This window comes from Manis pentadactyla, chromosome 10 (genome assembly GCF_030020395.1).
Source record: "Manis pentadactyla isolate mManPen7 chromosome 10, mManPen7.hap1, whole genome shotgun sequence".
In the NCBI taxonomy this organism is placed as follows: domain Eukaryota; kingdom Metazoa; phylum Chordata; class Mammalia; order Pholidota; family Manidae; genus Manis; species Manis pentadactyla.
The window spans coordinates 4,378,355-4,399,422 of NC_080028.1; the positions used below are offsets into that span (position 1 = coordinate 4,378,355).

The window sequence follows — 21,068 nt, forward strand, 5'->3', positions numbered from 1 at the left end:
GGAAAGGTGGGGCTTCAGCCCTTTGTTGCGTGGTGTTTGGGGCTTCTTTGGAAGACCTTTCTTAAGTCGGGGGTCTGGTAGCTGAAAGAAGGTGGCAAATCTACGTCCCATGCTCTGTGTGGGTGCGTCCAGGCTCAGGGTGATGGTCCTTGCTGGGCCACTTCCCTGCTGGGGGCACCTGGGCAAATCACCACCTCACTGAGCCTGTTTCCTGTTAAGTTGGGATAACGGATTTATTCAGCTGCCCATTTATTGAGTGCCTGCTGTGTGCCTGGTGCTATCTGGGTGCTAAGATCTGATGGTGATCAAGACAAAGTTCCTACTCCTGGGACACTTGCCTGCGGTGGGAGACAGACGGCAGCCACCTGAAAGGAGGTGATGAGGGTCATGAGTCATGATGGCAGAAAGCAAGGTGATGTGATGGGGAGAGCCCCAGGAGCACCTTGGCTTGGGGTCAGGAGAGGCTTTCTGAGGAGGGGACCTTCAAACTGAAGGTGGAGTGACAGTAAGGAGCCACCTGTGCAGAGGCCCTAGGCAGCGAACCGGAGGCTGGCGGGGGCAGGTGTGAGAGCGCCCGAGAGGGGCAAGTGCTCGCAGCCTGGGGCAGGGGCCAGCATGGCCGGAGAGGGCAGAGGGGCTGCTTTGCAGTGCTCTGTAAGAACTTTGCACTGATGGTAAGATTCTAAGGGGATAGGAAAGATCTTTGAATAAAGATCCTGAAGATCCTGTAGCTGTGCAGGGTCGGGGGATTCGGGGTCTGGGTGGGAGCGGAAGCTGCCACTGGTGTGGCTGGTGTATCAGCGGGGGCGGCACTATGTTGGGTCAGGTGCCAGTGAGGTGGGGAGAAGGGGACTGGCCCCCAGAGGACTTGCTGGTGACTGTGTGGCTGCTGAGAGTCTCAGCTGGAAGCATATGTGTGGTGGGAACAACGCTGGCCTGGACGTCCCCCTGAGGTGGTGGTAGGTATGGCCCCTAAAGGGTAGGGGGACCACTGGAAAGGTGACCTCTGGGCTGTGCAACCCGAGCGTTCGCATCAGGAGTGAATACTGCAGGGCCCTGGTTCAGGCTCTGAGGGCCTGCAGACATTTCTCATCAACCAGCGTGGATGAGTGTGAAGAAAGTGCTTTTTATTATTGTAAAGCAGGGAAATGAGACCCCTGGTGTGGACCCCACTGGGCCAGGTCCTGACTGGGCACATGGAGCAAGAGAGAACAAATTGGCACGTGCTTTGTGCCACCTCCCAGCACTCCGCTCCTAGGAAGGAGCCCCTCTGGGCGAGTGTACTCCAGCTGCCTGCTGAGCCGGGCATACTGATGACGTGGTTCCTTCCTCTCTCATGCCTCACATATTCAGTAGCCTGAATGTGGGGGTCTGACAGAACTGAGGGCTTTCTCAGTTTGCAGCTCTGTGAACTTGGGCATGTTCATTCACCTCTTGAGAGGCAGTTTCTCCTTCTGTGAAATGGGGCAGTGGTAACAGAGAGCCAGGGAGTTTCCTGAGACAATCTACACAGAGCTTCACATGGGGCAGCTGCCTAACAGATCGCTCTTGTCATCATCACCGGGATTGTCTGGGCACCCAGGGTGTCACCCCCAGGTTACTTCTATTAGCAGGGTGCAAAGAGGCCACCTAAGAAAGGACAGTGCTTCACCCAGAGCAGTGACGCTGATGGTGAACTTCTGCCTCCCTTTGGCAGGTGGTGGGAGTTTGAGCGTGACCCCCTGATTGTCATGGCCAGAGCTGCTTCTGTGTTCCCTGCAGGACCATGAAGCAGAGGGTTGGGCAGCATTTGTGTGTTTAGTCTAAAAGGCCTTCTGCTGGGCTCTGAGCTCAGGAAGCTAAAAGTGAAACAGAGTTACATGAGAGTTTGGATTTTATCCAGTACTAACACAGCACCTTGCTTGATTAGCAGGGGATCTGCAGTGATTGGGCATTGCCTCTTGTAAGAGTCTATCAGGAATTTGCAAGTGATGGCGCAGAAGGAGGCAGACAGGTGTTTGGGTTCACCTGGTGCCTGTGAGCCTGGGTTGGCAACTATCAGTCCCACAGGCTCCTGGCTTTTGCTCCCTGAGGCTGACATACAGGCTCCTGATGCCTAACTGATAAGACCCCTTCTGTTTTCCTTCCTCTGGGAACATGGGAGTGGGCAGGGCTGGTTTGGAGCCCCTGTCCCTGGTAGTAGTGTGGCTGAAATAAACACAGCCTAGGGTTCTGCGTGGGACTCAGCCTTCCAGAGCCTGATGGCTGATCCCAGGAGGAGGGGGCCATGGCTGTGAGCCAAGGGGCTTGGCAGTCCTGGGTGGGCTGCTGAACTGCCCTTGCGGGTAGGGAGGGTTGAGCACCAGCCGGCCATCATCGTCTCTGTCTCTTAGGGTGGGTGCGCATTAGGTCAGGGCCTTCCAGCACAGAAGTACGAAGACTAGGACACAGTGGAGGAGAAAGAAACCAGCAACAACTTAATATTTTGAGGTTATAAGAAATAGCTCTGTGGTGTATCTTGAGATTTTGTCAGATCCGTTTCGAAGGGGAGGGAACCTACCTTTGTTGATCCTGGTCTGTGTCAGGCAGGGGCTCTTCATGCCTTTAGTCTCAGCCAATCCTGGGAATCAGAGAGGCCAAGCTGCTTGCCCACTGTCACATAGCAAGAGCAGAGCTGGAGTGGAAACCGGGTCTTTCCTACTTGAGCCTGAGGGCTTTTTCTCCACGTGTGAGCAAGATTATCATAAAGATTTATTATAAAGAAATACGATTTGTAATAAAAAGAAGAGCCCTGTGAAAATAGGTCTGCTGTGCTATAAGGCTCCACCGTGCAGATGAGGTGGAGTGCGTGGCTTCCCTGCCTCCTGCCTACAGCTGACACCGGTTGGCAAAGGGGCAGCTGTCCCTTTAAGTCGGGTTCTCCTTGGGAATTGCCCGCAGCCTGGGGTGGTGAGGCTGGCTGAGGGTGGTGCCTGCCTGGCGGATCTCCCCTTCATAGCCCTTCCCGCTCCCTCCCTGACAGCTTGCCAGTGACGCACCCCTCATTAGGTCCTTCCTTTCCCACTGAAGCTGCTGATTCATCCACCAGTGGAGTCGGCTCAGCGTGGGACTGGGAGCCAGTGCTCAGGCCACCCCTGGGTGGAGGAATTGGGCCTCGCTGGGTGCCCCAAGGGGGCCAGTGAGGGAGAAGAGGCCTCTGTAAAGCCTCTGCAGATTTTTGACCAGAAATGCAGATGGGGGTGGGGTTGTAAGGCTTGGCCACCGTCACAGAGCAAGGGCCAGGCTGACCGGTCCCAGCTCACTCCTCTCTGGCCTCGCTCTACAGGGTGCTTCAAAGATGACCGCATTGTCTTCTGGACTTGGATGTTCTCCACCTACTTCATGGAGAAATGGGCACTGCGGCAGGATGACATGCTGTTCTACGTGCGCCGGAAGCTGGCACGTGCGGGCAGTGAGAGCAGCTCTGACGGGCGGAAGGTGAGCGGCCCCCCAGCCCCAGCTGAGCACCCCTGCAGGGCCTGCTCTTGGCATGCATGGTGGGCTTCCCTGCAGTCCTCATGCATGTAAAAAGGGACAAACCATGTTCCTTGAGCACCTAGGTGCCAGGAACCTTGTGGACATGGTCACACATGCTAGCTGATGGCCGGCTGTGCTCATAATCACTGTGGTATCTGAGGAAACAGGCGCAGAGTCAGGTGATTTGGGCAGCGTCTCCTAATTAGTAGACAAGAGGTGGGGCAGGGATGTGGGCCCAGCATGCAGGGTCCTCCCTGGCCATGTGCAAGTGACCTGCTTGGCAGTGGTGGTGACACCTCCTGTTTCCAGAGCTGTACCCTGTGTCACACAGTGCTAAGCTTGTTGTCTCTTGGTCTCTCTGTGTCCCCCTGAGAAAACCAGATAGGGCAGATGGGGACACCAAGGGCTCAGAAGTGACATGACTCCCCTAAGGTGTTTAAGTCACCAACTTTAAGTGTGTGAAGGAGTTAATAAAACAAACCATGCGTGTTTCCTTCTGTTTTTGAGAAGCTTTACTAGTTTGTAAAATGTTAAGCAATCTGTATACCAAACGTGGAAATGCCTTGTTTTCCTTTAAACACAAAAAATGGGAGGGCATTGGAAGCAGGAGGCAGGTCTGGAACAGGCAGCCTGCCAGGCTCTCAGTGCCCTGCACCTGGCCTCCAGCCCCTGGGCTGTGGCCTGTTAGTTGTGGCTTGCACGTGGAGCATGTGGAGCCCTTCCCCTGCTGGATGTCTGGTCTTTGAGCCTGACACATGTGGGATAGATTTTCTGCAAATGGACAGGCTTGGTGCCTGCTGCAAAGGAGACACAGTGACTTGGACACTGGCAGCCACAGAGGTGGTCTGGCTGGGCTGCGCAACCTGCAGGAAGACCCAGGACTTGGCCTGGGCCCTCTGGCAGTCATCTGGTGTCTGCAGCAGCTGGCTGTGTGCCTGTGTGTTGTCACTGGGGCCAGCGGGCACAGGACCCAGAAGTGCATCACAGGGACAGTACAGTGTGGTCGAGTGCAGTGACCAGAGCAGGTGAGGGTGGTCAGCAGAGACCACTTGGGTGAGGGAAGGGGAAGAGGTGCTCTCCAGCAGAGGGGACAAGGCCCCCTCTACAAATGATAGGCCTGACAGTGTAAAATCCCCATGCACTCAGGTGGTTGCTGGCGCTTCTGTACAGCTTGGGTGTAGACAGGTGAGGAGCACGGGGGGTAGGCAGGCGCTGGATCCTGTGGAGGCTGAAGGTCACACACACAGGAGTTTGGGTTTTATCCCCAGAGCCCTGGGAAACCACCAAACTCTGTACAGTGAGGAAGGGGGCGTGGCCAGTGTGCCAGCAGTGGGTGGAGGAGGGACTGGAGAGGCCCCAGCTGAAGCCGGGGAGGCTGCTGGGGTGTGTGTGAGCCGGGGGAGGGACCTGCTTCAGAGGAGTTGGATGGTGCCACAGAGGTGGGCTGGACTAGCAGAGCTTCAAGGGATCCAGTGGGAGGCAGAGGGAAGATTTGTCCTGACAGCCAGGGCTCTGGTTTGGGCCCCGGATAAAATGGTGCCATCATAGGAGGGGACACAGGATGTGTGGCGTTAGGTGTCGGATGCATTGTCACCAGATGATGGCGTCTTCCAGACAGTGGATCTCCTGTCTGAAACCCAGCAGAGAGCTTGGGGATGGAGGCAGAGATTCAAGGCCATTGGCACCAAGATGGTACCTGGGTCCTGAAGGGTACGTGGGGAGTGGAGGGAGAACTGGAGGTGTGACAGTCAGAAAGGACTAGGACAGGGCTCTGAGCTGGCCTGATGGTGGGGGTACCAACAGGAGACCCTCAGTGACTGGCCAGGGGAAGGGGACTGGAGCAGTGGGCATGGCCCGTTTAAAGAGCAGGCCCGGCCCGAGTGCAGAATGGGGTGCCCAGAAAATTGTGCGGGGATAGGGTGACTCCCATACTCCCCAGCTGGAAGCCTCCTTCCATGTCTCTGAGGAACCAGTTTGGCAGCATGAGAAGGGGGATGGGCCGTTAGATCTGTGACCGGAGGCTGTGGAGGCCTTGGCACAGTGGTTGTCATGGTGGGCGGGGACTGGCCGCTCTCAGTCTGGACAGGGGCTGCCCTCTGGGAGGTGGGAAGAGAAGGCTCCCGTTATTGGTGGCATTTGGAGGGCAGGTAGTGGTGGAGAGATCATGAGCTGAGCACCTGCAGAGCCTGGCCCGGGGCTTCGCAGTCCCTTTCACCATGCTCACCATGTCTGGGGTGCAGCTGGTAGAACAGCTTTGTCTCCCCAACTTGCTGTGTGACTTTGTCAAGTCAGCTCCTTTCTGGGGCTCAGCCCTTCCTGGAAAGGGGGCCCGGGGAGGCAGCTTGCTAAGGTTAAGCCCTCCCTCACGCACCCTGAGAGGTTCGGGGTGATGTACCACAGGAGTCCCCCAGCAGCTGGTGTATGCTAGGGACCTCACTGCCAGTGACCCTCAGTACAGGTGTGTGCTCCTCTATCCCCAGCCCTGCTCTGCGGTGAAGACGCTCCTCCCACCACAGTTCACCAGCAAGGACCAGCTGAGGGGCTCTCTGCCCAAGGGCAGGCAGCCAGGAGGCGCAGGGCTGGGGACCCGGTCTCTCCTGTTCTGGCCTGTCAGATTGCAGACAGTGGTGTTTTGTGGAATCTTGTTCTTTCCCCAGAAGAACTGTTATGACCAGAGGCTCTAATGAGGACAGGTGCATCTGAGGCACTCTCGGCTGGCCCTTGAATTTCAGTGCCAGGAGAGGCCCCCAGTTCTGGTCAGGGAGGGTTTTCCTAGCCTTTCTCAGCCTTGAATTCTCCAAGAGAGCAGGCAGTAGAGGGAGAGGTGAGGTCTGCATGTTCCCAGAGAGGCCAGGTCGGGAGAAGAAAGGAGCTGGTGGATAATGGCTCCTTCACTGCCAGGAAGAAATTCCTGGACCCAGGACTGAGGAATTTAGAGCAGGGGCATGACGTTCCTGAAGGTTGGGGGTGTTGAGGTCAGTGAGGGGAGCATGGGGCAGTCCAGCTGTGCTACAATGTTCCCCTGAAACACCCTCATAAGCTCTGTGTAGGTGCCCTCCCCTCCACGGGGAGCACAGAAATGACTCCCACCTGGCCTGTCCTCAGGGAACCCCCGGGACAGACAGCATAAGCAGTGACACAGTGGGGAGAACTGAGGGCACCTGGAAGCCCACAAAGAGGAGGTGGCATCTGGCCCAGTGTTGTAGGACAGAGGATATCCCGAGTGGAGAGACCAGCACGTGCAGGGGAAAGGGGTTCCAGGCACACATATGTCAGAGCACCTGCCATAGTGGACTGGGTGGTGTCTGGCTGTTGTGTCTGGAGGGTGGGTGGTGGGTGGGAAGCAGTGTTATAGGGAGACTTCTTGGGCCTAAGGGGTGTTGTGGGGTGGGAGGGGCAGGTGGGGAGACAGACAGCTGTTCCCAGGCAGCCTCTCTGCCCCCACTTCTCAAAAGAACAGAAAGGAAGGTCCTGGACAGGCGTTGTGTGAGCCCTGCTGTGGCGCCTGCGCACTGCACATCCTCTGCGGCAAGCCAGCTGCTTCCCACCCCCTCTCCAACCCACAACCCCCTCCCGATCCCTCATCTCATCCGAGCGGGTACTGGTCGCCATAGCAACCTGCCGGGCTTCTTGCGCTAGGCCAGCAGTGCGGGGTGGGGTGGGGCGTGGGCCCGCCTCCCACAGGTCGGGTGAGAGCAGCAGTGTGGGTGTGACAGGATACTGGGACTCCCACACCCTGCTGCAGGGTGCAAGGGACACCCTTGGATGCTTGCTTCTTAATTAAGTCTGGATCTTACAGCTAGAGATTGAAGGTCAAGGCTGGAGTCCGTGTCCCTGTTAACCCCTGCGAGGTGCGGTGGTCCAGCTGCCAGCAGAGCGCCAGGGGTGGCAGCGGGCTGGGACTCACCTCTGTCCTGTGCCGCACAGCCAGCTGAGCCTGAATCTGCGGCGGAGGTGGAGGTGTACCGGCGGGACTCCAAGAAGCTGCCGGGCCTCGGGGACCCTGACATTGACTGGGAGGAGAGTGTCTGCCTGAATCTCATCCTGCAGAAGGTACAGGGCTGTGGTGGGAGGCAGGGCTCCTGGAGGGGGGCTGTTGGTGGCCCTGAGAGACAGCGACCCCCCTCCCACACCATGCTTCCCTCCTCCAGCTGGACTACATGGTGACCTGCGCTGTGTGCACGCGCACTGATGTGGGGGACATCCACATCCACAGGAAGAAATCCCAGGTACGCGTGGGGCCAGGAGCCCCCAAGGGCCCGGACTGCCAGCTCAGCCCAGAAATGGCAGCCCTCTGGCTGTCCAGTGTTTATTCTGGGGAAACAGTCCTCTTCCTCACTTCCCTGCCCCGAGGGGAGGCTCTGACTCCAGAAATCCATTCAGCAACCAAGGGCTAACCGGTCATCCCAAACGGCTCCGTCTGGCCTGGCCCCGCACAGTGTGACCATGGCGACCTGTGCTTTGGACACGCTGCCCTCACTGAGCGGCCCTGGGCCTGGCGCAGGGCAGCCTCACCCAGCCCTCAATCTCCTTGCTTTCAGCAAGTATTCGCATCCCCCAGCAAACACCCCATGGACAGCAAGGGGGAGGAGTCCGAGATCAGCTACCCTGACATCTTCTTCATGATTGACAGCTTCGAGGAGGTGAGCGCTGGTGCCAGTAGGTTCCTGCTTCCCCTTCGGGGATGTGGGAGCCTCCCTCCTGGCCTCGCCCCCTTCAGCGTGGCTGGGAGAGGGTGGGTCATATTCCCATAGGTGAGGCTCCTGGGCTTCCTGATGTTGGCCTTGGGGCAGGTGAGCTCACCTGCTCTGAGCCTCCTTTTGCTCATCTGTGAAATGAGCATCATGGCATCTGTCCTGCTAACCCATCAGGGCTGAAGATCAGACGGCCCCAGTGATGCGGGTTGGCGGCAGGATGTCAAGCCCCCTGCAGGCCATTCTCCTGGGTGGGCAGGTGGGCGGTCACCCGTGAGCACCCCTGAGCCTCTCCCTGTACGCAGGCCCCAGAGCTCAGGGCAGGGGTGGGCCGGCGGGGCTGGATGCCTGCAGCTAGTGTAAAGGAGATCCTAGAAAGGGGGCCAGGCAGCCTTTGTCCACCAGTCAGCACCTTAGCCGCGTGCGTGTGATGAGGGACATCGTCCTCCCGGTGGCCGTGCGGGTGTGTCCTCTTCCAGGCTCAGAGTCACTGTCGCTCCCCCCAGACAGTGCTCCACCAGTGCTCAGGCAGCTCCTCTTCCTGTGCTGGTCTCGGCAGGGTGGTGGGAGAGCCGGTGCCTGGGGCAGATGTCTTGACATCTGTGTGTCAGTGTTCTCACCTCGGAATGGAGCCTGGGCCAGTGAGAGGGTGGTGGCCTGGCAGCCATGCGGCTCTGGGGTGGGCTGGTGGGCAGCTGGTAGTTGATGTCCTCATCTCTTCCTTGTGCCCCGCCCCAGGTGTTTAGCGACATGACAGTGGGAGAAGGAGAGATGGTCTGTGTGGAGCTGGTGGCCAGTGACAAGACCAACACATTCCAGGGGGTCATCTTTCAGGGCTCCATCCGCTATGAAGCGCTTAAGAAGGTGTATGACAACCGAGTGAGTGCAGTGGTGACTAGGACCTAGGGGACGCCCCCTGGCCTGCCTCTTGTCCCTGCTCTGAGCTGGGACTGCCAATCCTCAGGCCCCCGTAGCCCCCAGAGTCCCCTTAGGCCATGCAGGACCCACTTTATGGTGTGTTCTTCGTGGCATGTCTCAGCCCTTGGGCCATCCTCGCGCTGGCCTCGTGGACTTGGGGAGGAGAGGAGAGAAGTGAGCAAGGTGGTCTTGGGTCCCACAGGGCAGGGGCTCTTCCCATTCCCAGCCTGGTGCTGGGCCTGCTGTGGCAGGGTGGGGGGGTGGTCAGTGGGCATGTGAGGAATGTCAGCCAGGGACCCCAGCAGTCCAGCACTGCCCTGCCTCCCAGGCATGGCCGGGTCGGGGTGGAGGGGTGTTTGGTGTCCCTGGAGGTAGGTGGGCAGCCCCTGGGGACTGATCTTTAAGGATGATCTTCCTGGCTGCTCATGCTCTGGGGGAGACCACCCTTACCAGTTGACTCAGGCCATCTCTCACCTGTCCGCAGGTGAGTGTAGCTGCCCGTATGGCACAGAAGATGTCATTTGGCTTCTACAAGTACAACAACATGGAGTTTGTGCGCATGAAGGGGCCACAGGGAAAGGGCCATGCTGAGATGGCAGTCAGCCGTGTGTCCACAGGTGACACGTCCCCCTGCGGGACTGAAGAGGATTCCAGCCCAGCTTCACCCATGCATGAGCGGGTAAGGGCTGTGCAGCTTGGGGCAGGGCCTCCCCTCTCCCTGTCTCTTATCTCCCGGGGAGGTAGGTATCATCATCCCCACCTCTCTAGCAAGGAAGCCAAGGTCCAGAGAGGGCAAGTAACTTGCCTGAGGTCACACAGCAAGTTAGGGTCTGGGCCAGAGCTCTTTCTGCTTCCCTGAGCTGCTGCCACAGCTAGGCCGAGCCAGGGCAGTGGGCAGGGACAGACTGGGAACACAGGTGGTCCTAGTGCCTGCCTCAGTGGACCTGATGGCTGACCGTGGACACATGACTGTGATTGGCCTCCCTGGTGAGTGACATGCAGGTGGTGATGGTCTAGCCTGCCTTCCTACCCAAGGCCCAGAGCTGCCCAGCTCTTCTCTCTGCCTGGCCCGCTGTTCAGAGAGTGTCTGTGAACTTTTGGTGGTCCAGCAGCAGCCCCGTGGGTAGGCATGGACATCCTGACTGCAGACCTGGCACCCAGGCTTGCCCTGGTCATGCGGCCCTCACGTGACGTCACCAAGCCTTGAGTCCTGCTCTTCACTAGGTATCGTCCTTCCCCTGGGGTGGGAAGCTGAGGCCAGTGGTACCTTTATTCCCAGAGCCTTCCGGGGGGCTAGGGCCCAGGCAGGATGAAGTCTCCTGCCCACTGGCAGCTTTTCCCTGCCTGGGTCTTAACGAGGGTGCTGCTCAGAGCTGCAGACCCTGGAAGAGGGCCCGTGGGTTAGCGCACCAGGGCAGGGAGGCAGCCTTGGCCTGCCCGTCTCCAGGAGATGGCTTGTGCAGAGACATCTGGGCATTGCTGCCTGTGTGACCTTGGAACAAGTCTCTTCTCTTTGAGTCTCTGTTTTCTCATCCAGAAACAGGGAGTGGGGAGGATACCTGCTTCCTGCGGTGTGGGGAGGCCCTGATGAGCCACTGCACATCAAGCACCTGGCTCGGGTGTGGCCCTGGCATGCTCCCCAAGTCACAGCTGCTGTAGTTACTGTTTGGTGCTGACCTGCTTGGACAGTAATGCGCTGTTTACATTCTCAGAGTCATTGCCCCATGTGCCGAGTGACGAGAGTGTATTTGCTCTGCTCTTAATTCAGTAATAATATGTTAGCCATATGTCTCTCCAGGTAGTTAGATGGCAGTTTTCTTTCTCTTCTGTATAACCTCTTCTTGTTTTGTATCTTCTACAATTAATGTATTTTATAAGCAGATTAAAAAAATGATTATTTCTCTGAACATGGGTGACAGTTCCAAGCTGGGACCTTTCTTAACTTTGAAATAGAGGTTTATATATTTCTAAGCTCATTTCTGGGATAAAGAGCCTAATTTTTCTCCCTGGTCCAACACTGCCCTGGGAGAGCTGACAAAACATGTGTTGAAAGTCCTTGTGAAGATGTGGCCTGTGCCCTGGGCTGGACAAATCTGAAAAAGTGGCAGTTTTAACCACTTGTTTGCTGAATGATGACATGTTACTAGACCTGCCCAAGCCTCGATGTCCCACCTGTCAAGTGGGAGTGATGACCTCTCCCTCCCAGGGTGGCCATGGTGGGTGAAGGAGGTGGTGCCTGGCTCAGAGCAGCGGGGAGGCCCAGGGTCAAGGGAAAGGACTTGACAGGTCACGCAGCTGTCAGTGGCAGGGCCTGACCTCCTGGGGACTGCTCAGACCTTGCCACCTCTGTGCTCACTGTTGCTTGTCCCCCTTTCCCAGAGGGCTCATTTGTAACCAGCTATGACAAATGCAGACTCTGTGTGTATTGTGGTTTCTGGTGTTTGTTTTTTATCTTTTAAAAACCTTCACTGGCTTGTGGGAGGACCGTCTGGAGCCCAGCAGCCGCCGGACTTTGGTGGATGTCGGAGCCGTGATGAGGAGGCTGATGGGGCTCCCGAAGTCTCAGTCCCAGATCACCTTGTTCCTCAGATTCTTGTTTGCATGGGGAGGAGGGAGGAGATGGGCCACGTTCCCTCTGCCTGGAACGCCCTTCCCCCCCTTCTTCACCTGGCGAACTCCTACTCGTCCTTCAAGACCCAGCTCAAGCGGCGTCTCCTCCAGGAAGCCTTTCCTGACTTCCCAGGCTGTTGATCCCTTTTGCTCTATGCTCCCCTGAATACTGTGGTTCCCTTTTTCTGTCTCAGCAACCAACATGCAGTCTGTGGCTGTCACTCTTTGAGCAGACTGTGAGCCCCTTGCGGGCAGGGGCCAGCGTCATGTGTCTGTCTGTCTGTCTGTATAGTACTGTGCCCACCCATCCCCAAGTGGGTGTGGAGAATGTTTGCTGATGAAGCAGCATGATTAGAAGACAGAAGCTTGGACTAGTTAGCCATTGCACTTCTGTGCTGGGATGGGTGCAATGGGACAGTCTAACCAAGAGGGGAACTTAGTGTGAAGAGCGTGGCATTAGGAGGCAGAAGACCTGGGGTGCAGTCCCAGTTTTGCCACCTTCCTGCTGGGCAACCTTGGGCAAGTCGGGGTCACTGTCCCACCCTTGTCTCCTCACTTGTCAGATGGGACGGTACCGGTTCCCCTCTTGTGGACTGGTCAGGAAGGTCCTGTGGATTTGTGTGCCATGGCAGGTGCTAGAGCAACGTCAGCAGCCTGTCTTACTTTGTACCTGAACGATCCCCTAGCCAGTGTTTGAGGCCTGCCTGCAAGAGGGCAGCCTGTTTTTACCTGGGCAGAGCTGGTGGGCAGGCCACTCTGCCTGTCTCTCAGCTGAAACCATTTCCCAGTGCCACTTAACCCCAGGCAGGCAGGGTCAATGGCCACAGCCTGACGTCGCTGTCCAGGCCAAGTGTTTTCCCCGGGGCTCTGCGTCGGGTTTAGCTTAAGGGCAGGAGGAGTGTGGGCCTTGGGACCCCTGGTGGTTGGCGCACTGCTCTGGTAACTTCAGTTCTTTGTTCCCAGGTGACCTCCTTCAGCACCCCCCCAACTCCGGAGCGGAACAACCGGCCTGCCTTCTTCTCCCCGTCCCTCAAAAGGAAGGTGCCCCGGAACAGGATCACCGAGATGAAGAAGTCCCACTCTGCCAACGACAGCGAGGAGTTCTTCCGGGAGGACAGCAGTGGAGGTGACCCCAGCCCACCATGCCCTTCATCTCTTGGTTCATTCATTCATTCATTCATTCATTCATTCATTCATTCACATTCAGAGTGGGTGCCATGTGCTGCGGTGGGACGGAGCTGTGACCAGACACCAGTCCCTGCCTTGAGGAGCCCCAGTGAGAAGTCTCAGGGTTCAGAATGCGAGGCTCGGCTTTAGGGCTCAGACCCCCCAGTGGAGCTGTCTGCCTGTTGCATGTGGTGGTGCCAAGGGCACAGCCAGCTCTCCGGCCCTTGGTGACTTCCAGCCGCTGGTGTCACTCCTCAGGGCCACCCCTGGCCAGCTCACCATGCTCTGGTGCCTCCAGCTAGGGTGTCCCTCAGGGCTCCCCTGCTCCCCCATGACCCGCGTGCTTCCCCTCACCAGGCCTGTCTCCCTGGAGGCCGCGCAGGCCCTGGGTCTGCCCTGCTCAGGGTCTGCGGTCTCCCAGCCAAGCCGCACCTTCCCACCGCTCTCCCCGCACTCTCAGCCCGCCGTCAGCCGTCAGCCAGGGAGCCGAGGCACGACCTGAGCGCAGCGGCGAGCCAGTGGGAGGTTTTAGGCAAGGGATTGACAGAGTCAGATTTGGACATTCAAAATCCCGTTCAGTAGTCCATGCAGAGCCTGGACTGGGAGGACAGGGGCGGCTGTTGGAGACAAGGTGGGAGTTCTAGCCAGCCCCGTGCCAGCCGAGTGCAGCCAGCTGGGCGCCTGCGCAGCAGGACCTCCATGTGTTTGCTGGATGAGTCATATGGTTGCTGACAGCACAGCGGCCCCAGGCGGGGAGCTGGGGCTGTGGTCTTGGGCAAAGGAGATGATAGTCCCTGTCCCTGGTTGCCGGGACCCAGTCGTAGAGCGCCTGCTGGGTGAGGCCCTGGCTAGAGCTGGGAGACCCCAGCACTGGCCTTGATGTGTTCTTGTGAGCTGGGCCATGCCCTCCCCACCTCCGCTCCTTTCTAGGTTAGTGGGCGAGCACTGCCTCCCTGGGGGCCCTGAGACTGGATCATGGTGCCAGGTCATTCCAGCTTCACCCGAAGTCCTGGGGACTGACAGTGCTTTGTTGTAGTGACAGGGCCCCAGGGAAGCAGAGAAGTCACACTTGCAGTCTGCCAGACCCCGCAGATGGGCCTCTCCAGGACTGTTCCTGATGCCTTGGCGGGATGGCCACGGGCCCTGAGGGCTCAGGGGGAGCTGGACAGGCAGGAGCAGGGTGGGGAGGGGGCATAAGGGAGCTGTTGCCAGAGCACCTGGGCAGGGGGTAGAGCTGGGCAGGCAGGGAATCCCCTGGCATGGAGATGTGCTGCTCCTCCCAGGAGGCCTGCTGCCTGGGCCCTGACCTGGCTTTTTCCTCCCTAGCCCATCTGCACAATGCCACCAACCTGCGGTCTCGGTCCCTGTCTGGCACGGGGCGATCCCTGGTGGGGTCCTGGCTGAAGCTGAACAGAGCGGATGGAAATTTCCTTCTCTATGCACACTTAACCTACGTCACTTTGCCGCTGCATCGGATTCTAACAGGTAGCCCTTGTTGATGTAGAAAACAGTGTCACTTCTCTGTAGCCAGCCAGCTCCCGAGCCCATTTGGGGTGCCTGACTCCATCCTGTTTCAAGTCTGGATGCCATCATAGGGTTTCCGTGCAGGGTGCTTGGTCTCCCTGTTCAGACTTCAGGTGGGGCCTCTGGGAACACTGTCCTCCGTAGATAACCCTTTCCAGGCCCCTCCTGACCCCTCCTGTTTTTTGAGTGGCTGCAGACCCCTGGGTGTGTGCTTGCTGCTCTGGGGGTGAGGCGAGGCTCAGCCTCTTGCTGGCAGTGCTGGGCAGTGGGTCCAGAGTCAGGCCAGTCTGTGTTCGAGCTCCACTGCCCCTTGGCCTTGGCTAGACTGTGCAGCTTCTGCAAGCCCGCTCCTGGTCTGATCTGGGGATGGTAATGGCACTGCAATTCTGTGAGGGCCGGAGAGGCAATCATGGGAGTCACTTAGCACATGCTGCCTCAAGGGGACATGTTGTTGCCTTAGCCCAGGGGGTGTTGACTTCCTCTTCCTGTCCACCCCTTCCTGCTGCCCTAGACATCCTGGAAGTACGGCAGAAGCCCATCCTGATGACCTAGCCGTGTGCAGAGCCCACGCCGAGCCCCCAGCCCTGCCTGGCCCTGGGAGTGCTGCCAAGTGCCTACCTGTCCACCGCCACCGGGGTCTTCTGTGACAACCCAGCGCCGGAGCTGGAGCCAGGCGGGGCCACTCGACTCCCGGGGCCAGGGCCCACGCCACGAACACCAGCCCAAACTGAAGTGCCTCTTTCTCCTCCCCTGCTGGCTCTGCTCCTGCCCCTGCACCCACCCCCCACCCATCACCCCCCAGCCCCCCTCTGGAGAGCCCTCTGCACCCAGGGAGGACCAGAGACACCAAGAGGCCGTAAGAGAGAGCACAGGAGCAGCCGAGTCCAGAGTGTGTCCAGACCTACTGACCTGAGGTTCACATCCCGGCAGGCAGCAGGGGGAAGCCACCTGGTGGGCGGCACTCAGTGTGCCCACCTGTCAGCCCTTCCTTAAGGAAACCTGGTGTAAGGTTTTGTGCTGCTGTACCAGGGATCTTCAGCATCCAAGTTAGTCCTGACTCGTTCATCCCTTTACCCCCAGGGGATGAATGGGTCACCACGGGGAGGTGGGAGCATGGCTCTTTGATGGTTTTGTCCTGGGCTGGGACTACCTCACCCCATGCCCGGTTCCAGAAGGGCCTCAAGCTGAGCAGACAGGCCTAATCCTGCCAGAATGGCCTTTGCTTCCCGCCAAAGAGCACCACCCACCCATGCACCTCCAGCTTGGAGACATCCCGCTCCGCACCTCGGCTGGCACGACCCGTAGGATCGGACTGTGAGGGCAGGTGGGAAGGCTCGGCAGCCACGTAGAAGACAAAACCTCTGCCAGAGGCAGATAGACAATGTGGGGTGGGGTTAGCGTCCTCCCAGGAAGGTTCTCGGTAGGACCCCTATCCGCTTGGGCTTGGGGAGGGGATTGGGTGTTCCATCTCCCCTGGCTTCCTGGAGCTTACTGCCTTTGGCTGAGTGTGCTGGTCCCGTTTCTCAGACCAACTCACTGAGGCGAAGAAGGACTGGCTTCCACACTGTGGCCTAGTCGGTCTGTGGAGGCCTGTCCAGCCACATGCCTGCGGCGGCTTTGTCCCCACTGGGATTTCCATCTGTGAGGACACGTGCTCTTCTCAAGAGCAGAAGTGTTTCCCCTACCCACTGGGAACAAACAGGAAGCTGGGTCACTATTGCTATGTTCTGTTTGAAGTCCCCAGGAATATTTGAAGTGTTTCTGTTGTGCATTTAGAGATCCTCTTTGAGGGGAGAGAAGGAATTGGAGGGCTTGTTCCCCATCTGGTTTTATTCTGTGTGCTCCAAGGGTCTGTGCTGGGCTCTGGGGACAGGGGACTACTTTGGGGCTTTCTCTAGATTTTGTATGCTATTATTAAAAGCGAGCTATTGCATTTCATTCTGCCTCAGTTTGCCCACCTCTAAAATGGGGCTGATACCACCTACCTCACTGAAGTCTCCAGGGTTCCCGTGCACGGCCGGGTCAGGGTACGCTCTCCAGCCATTCTCCAGAGCTTGGGTCGGGAGTTAGACTGTTGGGGTGTTTACCGACCCCAGTCACCCAGTCCAAAAAGACGTGTGCCAGGGTTAGTTTGAACGTTCTCAGATTCTCCAGCAGCGCCCAGCAGCTTGTGCTCAGCTGTATCTCAGCCCTCTGCATGATGTCACCTGCCAGAGCAGTGTCTTAGGGCAGCACAGAGTCAGATCTTACCCCAGAGCGTTGGAGCAGAGCCTCAGGGAGCTGTGTGCATTTGCGTGTTCTCCCGGGAGCCGGACGCTGCCCCCAGGTCTGTCTGAAGGTGGCTAAAGCACACAGCTTTTTCTCCAGAACTTTTTTCCTCTGGTCGTCTGGGGTCTGCAGACTCTGGAACGCAGGGTGGGAGGCATGGAGCGCGACATGTCTTCCAAGGAAGGATGGGAGCTTCGCGGGCCTTCCTCTGCTGTGTGGTGGGGGCACGAGGGCCTCCTCACTGGAGCCAGAGCCCGGCCACGCGCTGGGGCCCAGCCACCGCTCCTGCCAGGGTGCTGCGTGAGTCAGGCTCCTTCTCTGAGAAGACATGCCTACGTTCTGCCAATCTCGCGGGGTCACTGAGGGCCAATAGCAGTAGCGTGTGAAGGTGTAGATCTGTGTGCTCCAGTGGTACTTCAGAGACCACCGCAGCCTTGTGACGCACGTAACCGCTGCACATGGTGGCCTGGTGGTGGGTATTCAGCACCTTGGCAGCACCTAGGACGTGCAGGCCCTGTGCTAAATGTTTGGGTCCTGTCGTCCTCTCCATCTTACAGGTGAGGAGACTGGATGGCAGGCAGTGACAGCAGGCATCTGGCCCAGCCCCTGGCCCCAGGCCCCAGCCCCCGGAGCCATGGCGATGTGCTGTTCCCCTGGGCAAGTGTCGAGTGGAGTCGACCTTTCTCAGTCTTTAAGTCCTCGCAAGGGTACTTCTGATACTGATTTTAAGCCATGCCTAGAGGCACTTGGTAACTAGACAGCTGTTACCCTGACGTTGAGGTTGGTTTTTTCAAAGTGACAGATGACATCAGTAACACATGACAGCCGGGACCAGGGTCCTGCTGCGTCCTGGTGTTGCTGCAGTTTTACTTTCTGTAATTTTTCTGGGAGCATGCCTGTCTCATATAATGCAGGGATGGCCAAAGCATGCATATGTTTCTTATGTGGGAACTTGAATTAAGTAGTTTTCCTTTGAAGAAACTGAGGTGTCACATTTTTGGACATTAATAAGAAAGTTATCTTTTTTCTTTTTCTTTTTCTTTTTTTAAGAAATGTCATGGTCCTAGAGGCTGATGAGTGGCGCATCGTGTCCATTCCCATCTCTTTTCAGCCCCTGGAAGTTCCAGTAGTGTCCCTCCCGTGTTCTGATGCCTTCTGGGAATACCCAGTCACCTGTAAAAACAGGCAAAGCAAGTTATCTTGAAGGAGAATATTATTTAAAACATAGGTAATAGAGGAGTGGTCAAAAGAACAAAGAGAAGCAAGCTTCTCTATGGTCCAGTCAGCTTGGAGATGGGGCGGGATTTCCGTGAGTCACATGCTGGCTGACTTTGGACTCTTCAGCAACTCTGAACAAACGGGAAGTCAGGTTTCTAGATACATGAAATAATGACAGTAATGGCATAAAGGGATGCTCCTAACAAGATTTTTTTCAAAAGAATCTAGCTAGACTCAAAAAGGGATCTTTTTTTGATGTTTAATCACAAATAGACTAATTAGTAGACTAGTGGAAGAATGAAGTAAAAACTTTTTTTCCCATTAAAAGACATTCCAGGGGGAAGGCCTTCTGCAGTTGGTATGTTCTGACTGACTTGGAACATTCATTTGACAGTGTCATAATCTAGTGGTTTTAAATCATTGGCCAAAATTCTTGGAAGACTTAACATATTAAAAATCTGCCAACTTTCTTATGAGCCCTAAGAGGTTTCACTTCGGTATATAATCTGTTCAGTTTTTCTGTATATTTTTTGTGCGGTTGGTATATATTCTGTTCAGTTTAGTTGCAATTTACTTTCGTATCATTTTAAAAACCAAGTATCTTTTGACATTACATTGGTCCTTCCTGTCCAGGCTTCCTTATCTTGGTTTCAGAAAGCGGAGTCCTATTTAAAAAATAATGTCCCTTAAAGACTCTAAGGGATGGAAATACAAGTGCCGGCCCACGGGTGAAACTTGAACAGAAGTAGCCCATGCAGGTGTCGCCCGCCACCTCAGCTGGTGACCCCGCGGTCTGTGAGGGGTTCTAACCTTTGTTCCATTTCACTGATGGCCATGGCCCTGACATGACCCTCAGTGGAAAAGGAACCCTCTGGCCCTTCCTCTGGGCCCCTGGGCCACACAGCCTGGAGAGCTCCTTGGGGCACCACACACCCGGGAGCCGGACCACTTGAACACCGGGTGGCCTGGGGGTTGGGTTCAGAGTTCACGCGGGTGGACCTCAGAAAGGGAGGAATCCCCCAGACGTGCGGAAGGAGTTCGTGTTTACAGTTTTCTACTATTCCCAAGGCACGATGGCATTTTCATTGCGCAGTGCCAGCTCGTGCTGAGTGGGTCAGAAGTGACACGGCGCTCCAGGCCTGCTGAGCGGCCCTTGCCCCCTCTTCCTTCTCCCCTTTACCTTCTGTGCCCCACTCTGGAGAAGGTCTGCCAGTCTTAGATGTGAACAGCAATCTTTTATGGTTCCAAACGAATTCTATGTATGAGAATAAATCTGCAAAGAAAACCTGTTTAGAGGTTTCAGTACTTAGAGGCTCAACTGAAGAAATTTCTGCAAAATACAATCTAGCAAAAACACCATGATGGCATACATTGAATATATTAGGGTCCAGACGTCAGTGATGTTTCCATGAATATTAGCAGCTTCTGGATGAACCGTCTTCCACAGGCAGCAGAATTCATTTCTCAGCAGTATTTGTGTTTGGCTGTTAGCTCAGCTTTGATTTTGCCTTTCAAAAGTTGATTTGCATGTTGGATATTAAATTTGTTTTTATTGTTTTCCTCTAATGAATCTGTACTTATTTTTTTCTCTAATGGGTATTTCAGATTAAATACTCTACAGGTATTACAGTAATGCAGTACTTAGTGATTGAACCTTAATATGCCCCCAGCAGTACCTTAAACTCCACAGTTGCAGCTTTTGCACAAGTTATTTTTTTGAAACGGAGACTGGCAGAAATGACCCACTGGCCTGGCTGTGGCAGTCCTGGGAATCAGCGGGGTCAGGGGACCAGTGGCATGGTTTGGCCAGATGCTGTATTTGCAAAATTGAATCCCAAGAGGGGTGGCTTCAGGGTTAGTGCTTAGCCCCATAAAGTAGTATATGCCTTCTCTGTTGTACTGTAAAATTTCCCAAACTTTTTCTAGAGAACCCCTTAAAAGCCCTCAGAAATGGAAAAACTAGAATAAAAGTCAGGAGTCCTGAGTTCAGGTTTGGGCAGGCTCCCAAGCAAGCTGTTCTTCTGGAAGATGGTTTTAGACTGTGGCTCTCAGCTGCCATGCGGCCCTGCAGTTAAACAAGCTGATGTTGAGCACGTTTGCACATTTGCAGGCTGACTATGGGAGCTATTGCAGGTTCACCATAGGTGGGTGCAGCTGTGGGATCCTCTCAGGTGGACGTAGCCCCGGGGTCCTCAAGCACTGAACCGTTCTTTCCACGATATATGAATTCTAAGTTCTGTCACAGGTAATGGGCATTAAGTAAGGCCTAAGACTGCGGAGTGTCATGGAACCAAAAATGAGTGAACAAGTAAAAAGAGGGGTCTAAGGGGAACACATACACAAATCTGGAAATAGGGTAGGGTTATCACAGCATGACTTGGAAACAGTCATGGCATTAGAAATATCTGAGCCAGAGTTTTCTGGCCCAGCCTCGTTGAGGGCAGACTGTACAAGTGGTGGTTATGAAGGAAGCAGTTTATTAGGCCAAAAAGACAAATTCCTTCCATCCAGATCAAACCCCTTCTTGTTAAGGAGGAGGTCCTCCTAAGACAGTCACCTGGAAGATAGGAGATACTGGGGTTGGAAGTATCCTGGAAGCTTCCTGCAATAACATTTTCTTAATTGTTCCCTGTTGAAGGCTAACATTTCTGTTTTAGTTCCTTTGTTCTGACCTAGATGAAAATTTAGGAGCTACTGTTACACCCTAGCTTAGAAGGAGATGTTGACTGGAAGGTAAAGCCTTTGGGATTTCATGCCGGGAGGAGGGGGATGTAAAATAGCTCACTCCACAGTGACAAGGCTCGTTGTATAGATACACGTTGAATGTATAAACATGCTGTGCTTTGTGCTTGCCTGTTAAAATGGCAGAATAGTCACAAAATTTATATGAGAAGGGGAAATGTTTTGGGCAATGATAAAACAAAAGGTGTCTTCTCTCGCTCACAGCTTCACCGAACTCCGTCCTGCCTTGGCCTCTACATAAACCAATGAGTTTCCCAAGATATTTCTTTTTCTGTATGTGGATTAAGGGACTTTCATCTTGGAATCTGCCTTTAATGAAAAATTAGATTGCTCGATTTAAAAAAAAACATGTTTTCTAGAGAACTTTAATGATTATATTTTGAATAAACAATTTTGTTCAAAAGATTTTATCCCATTCCAGAGAGCAGTGAG

The 21,068-nt window shown here is 55.7% G+C and overlaps 1 protein-coding gene across 1 annotated transcript in view; it reads left to right on the forward strand.

The window, feature by feature from the left end:
• KIAA0930 (KIAA0930 ortholog) overlaps positions 1-19,460 on the forward strand; it is a 43,650-nt gene extending 24,190 nt beyond the window's left edge. Inside the window, exons 2-10 of the mRNA XM_036931307.2 lie at positions 3,305-3,456; positions 7,423-7,548; positions 7,647-7,724; positions 8,037-8,138; positions 8,928-9,068; positions 9,592-9,786; positions 12,681-12,843; positions 14,211-14,369; positions 14,920-19,460. Of these exons, the coding sequence (XP_036787202.2) occupies positions 3,305-3,456; positions 7,423-7,548; positions 7,647-7,724; positions 8,037-8,138; positions 8,928-9,068; positions 9,592-9,786; positions 12,681-12,843; positions 14,211-14,369; positions 14,920-14,960 (1,157 nt within the window). The 3' untranslated portion in view covers positions 14,961-19,460. The remainder of the gene's footprint in view (positions 1-3,304; positions 3,457-7,422; positions 7,549-7,646; positions 7,725-8,036; positions 8,139-8,927; positions 9,069-9,591; positions 9,787-12,680; positions 12,844-14,210; positions 14,370-14,919) is intronic.
• Positions 19,461-21,068: the final 1,608 nt, after the last annotated feature.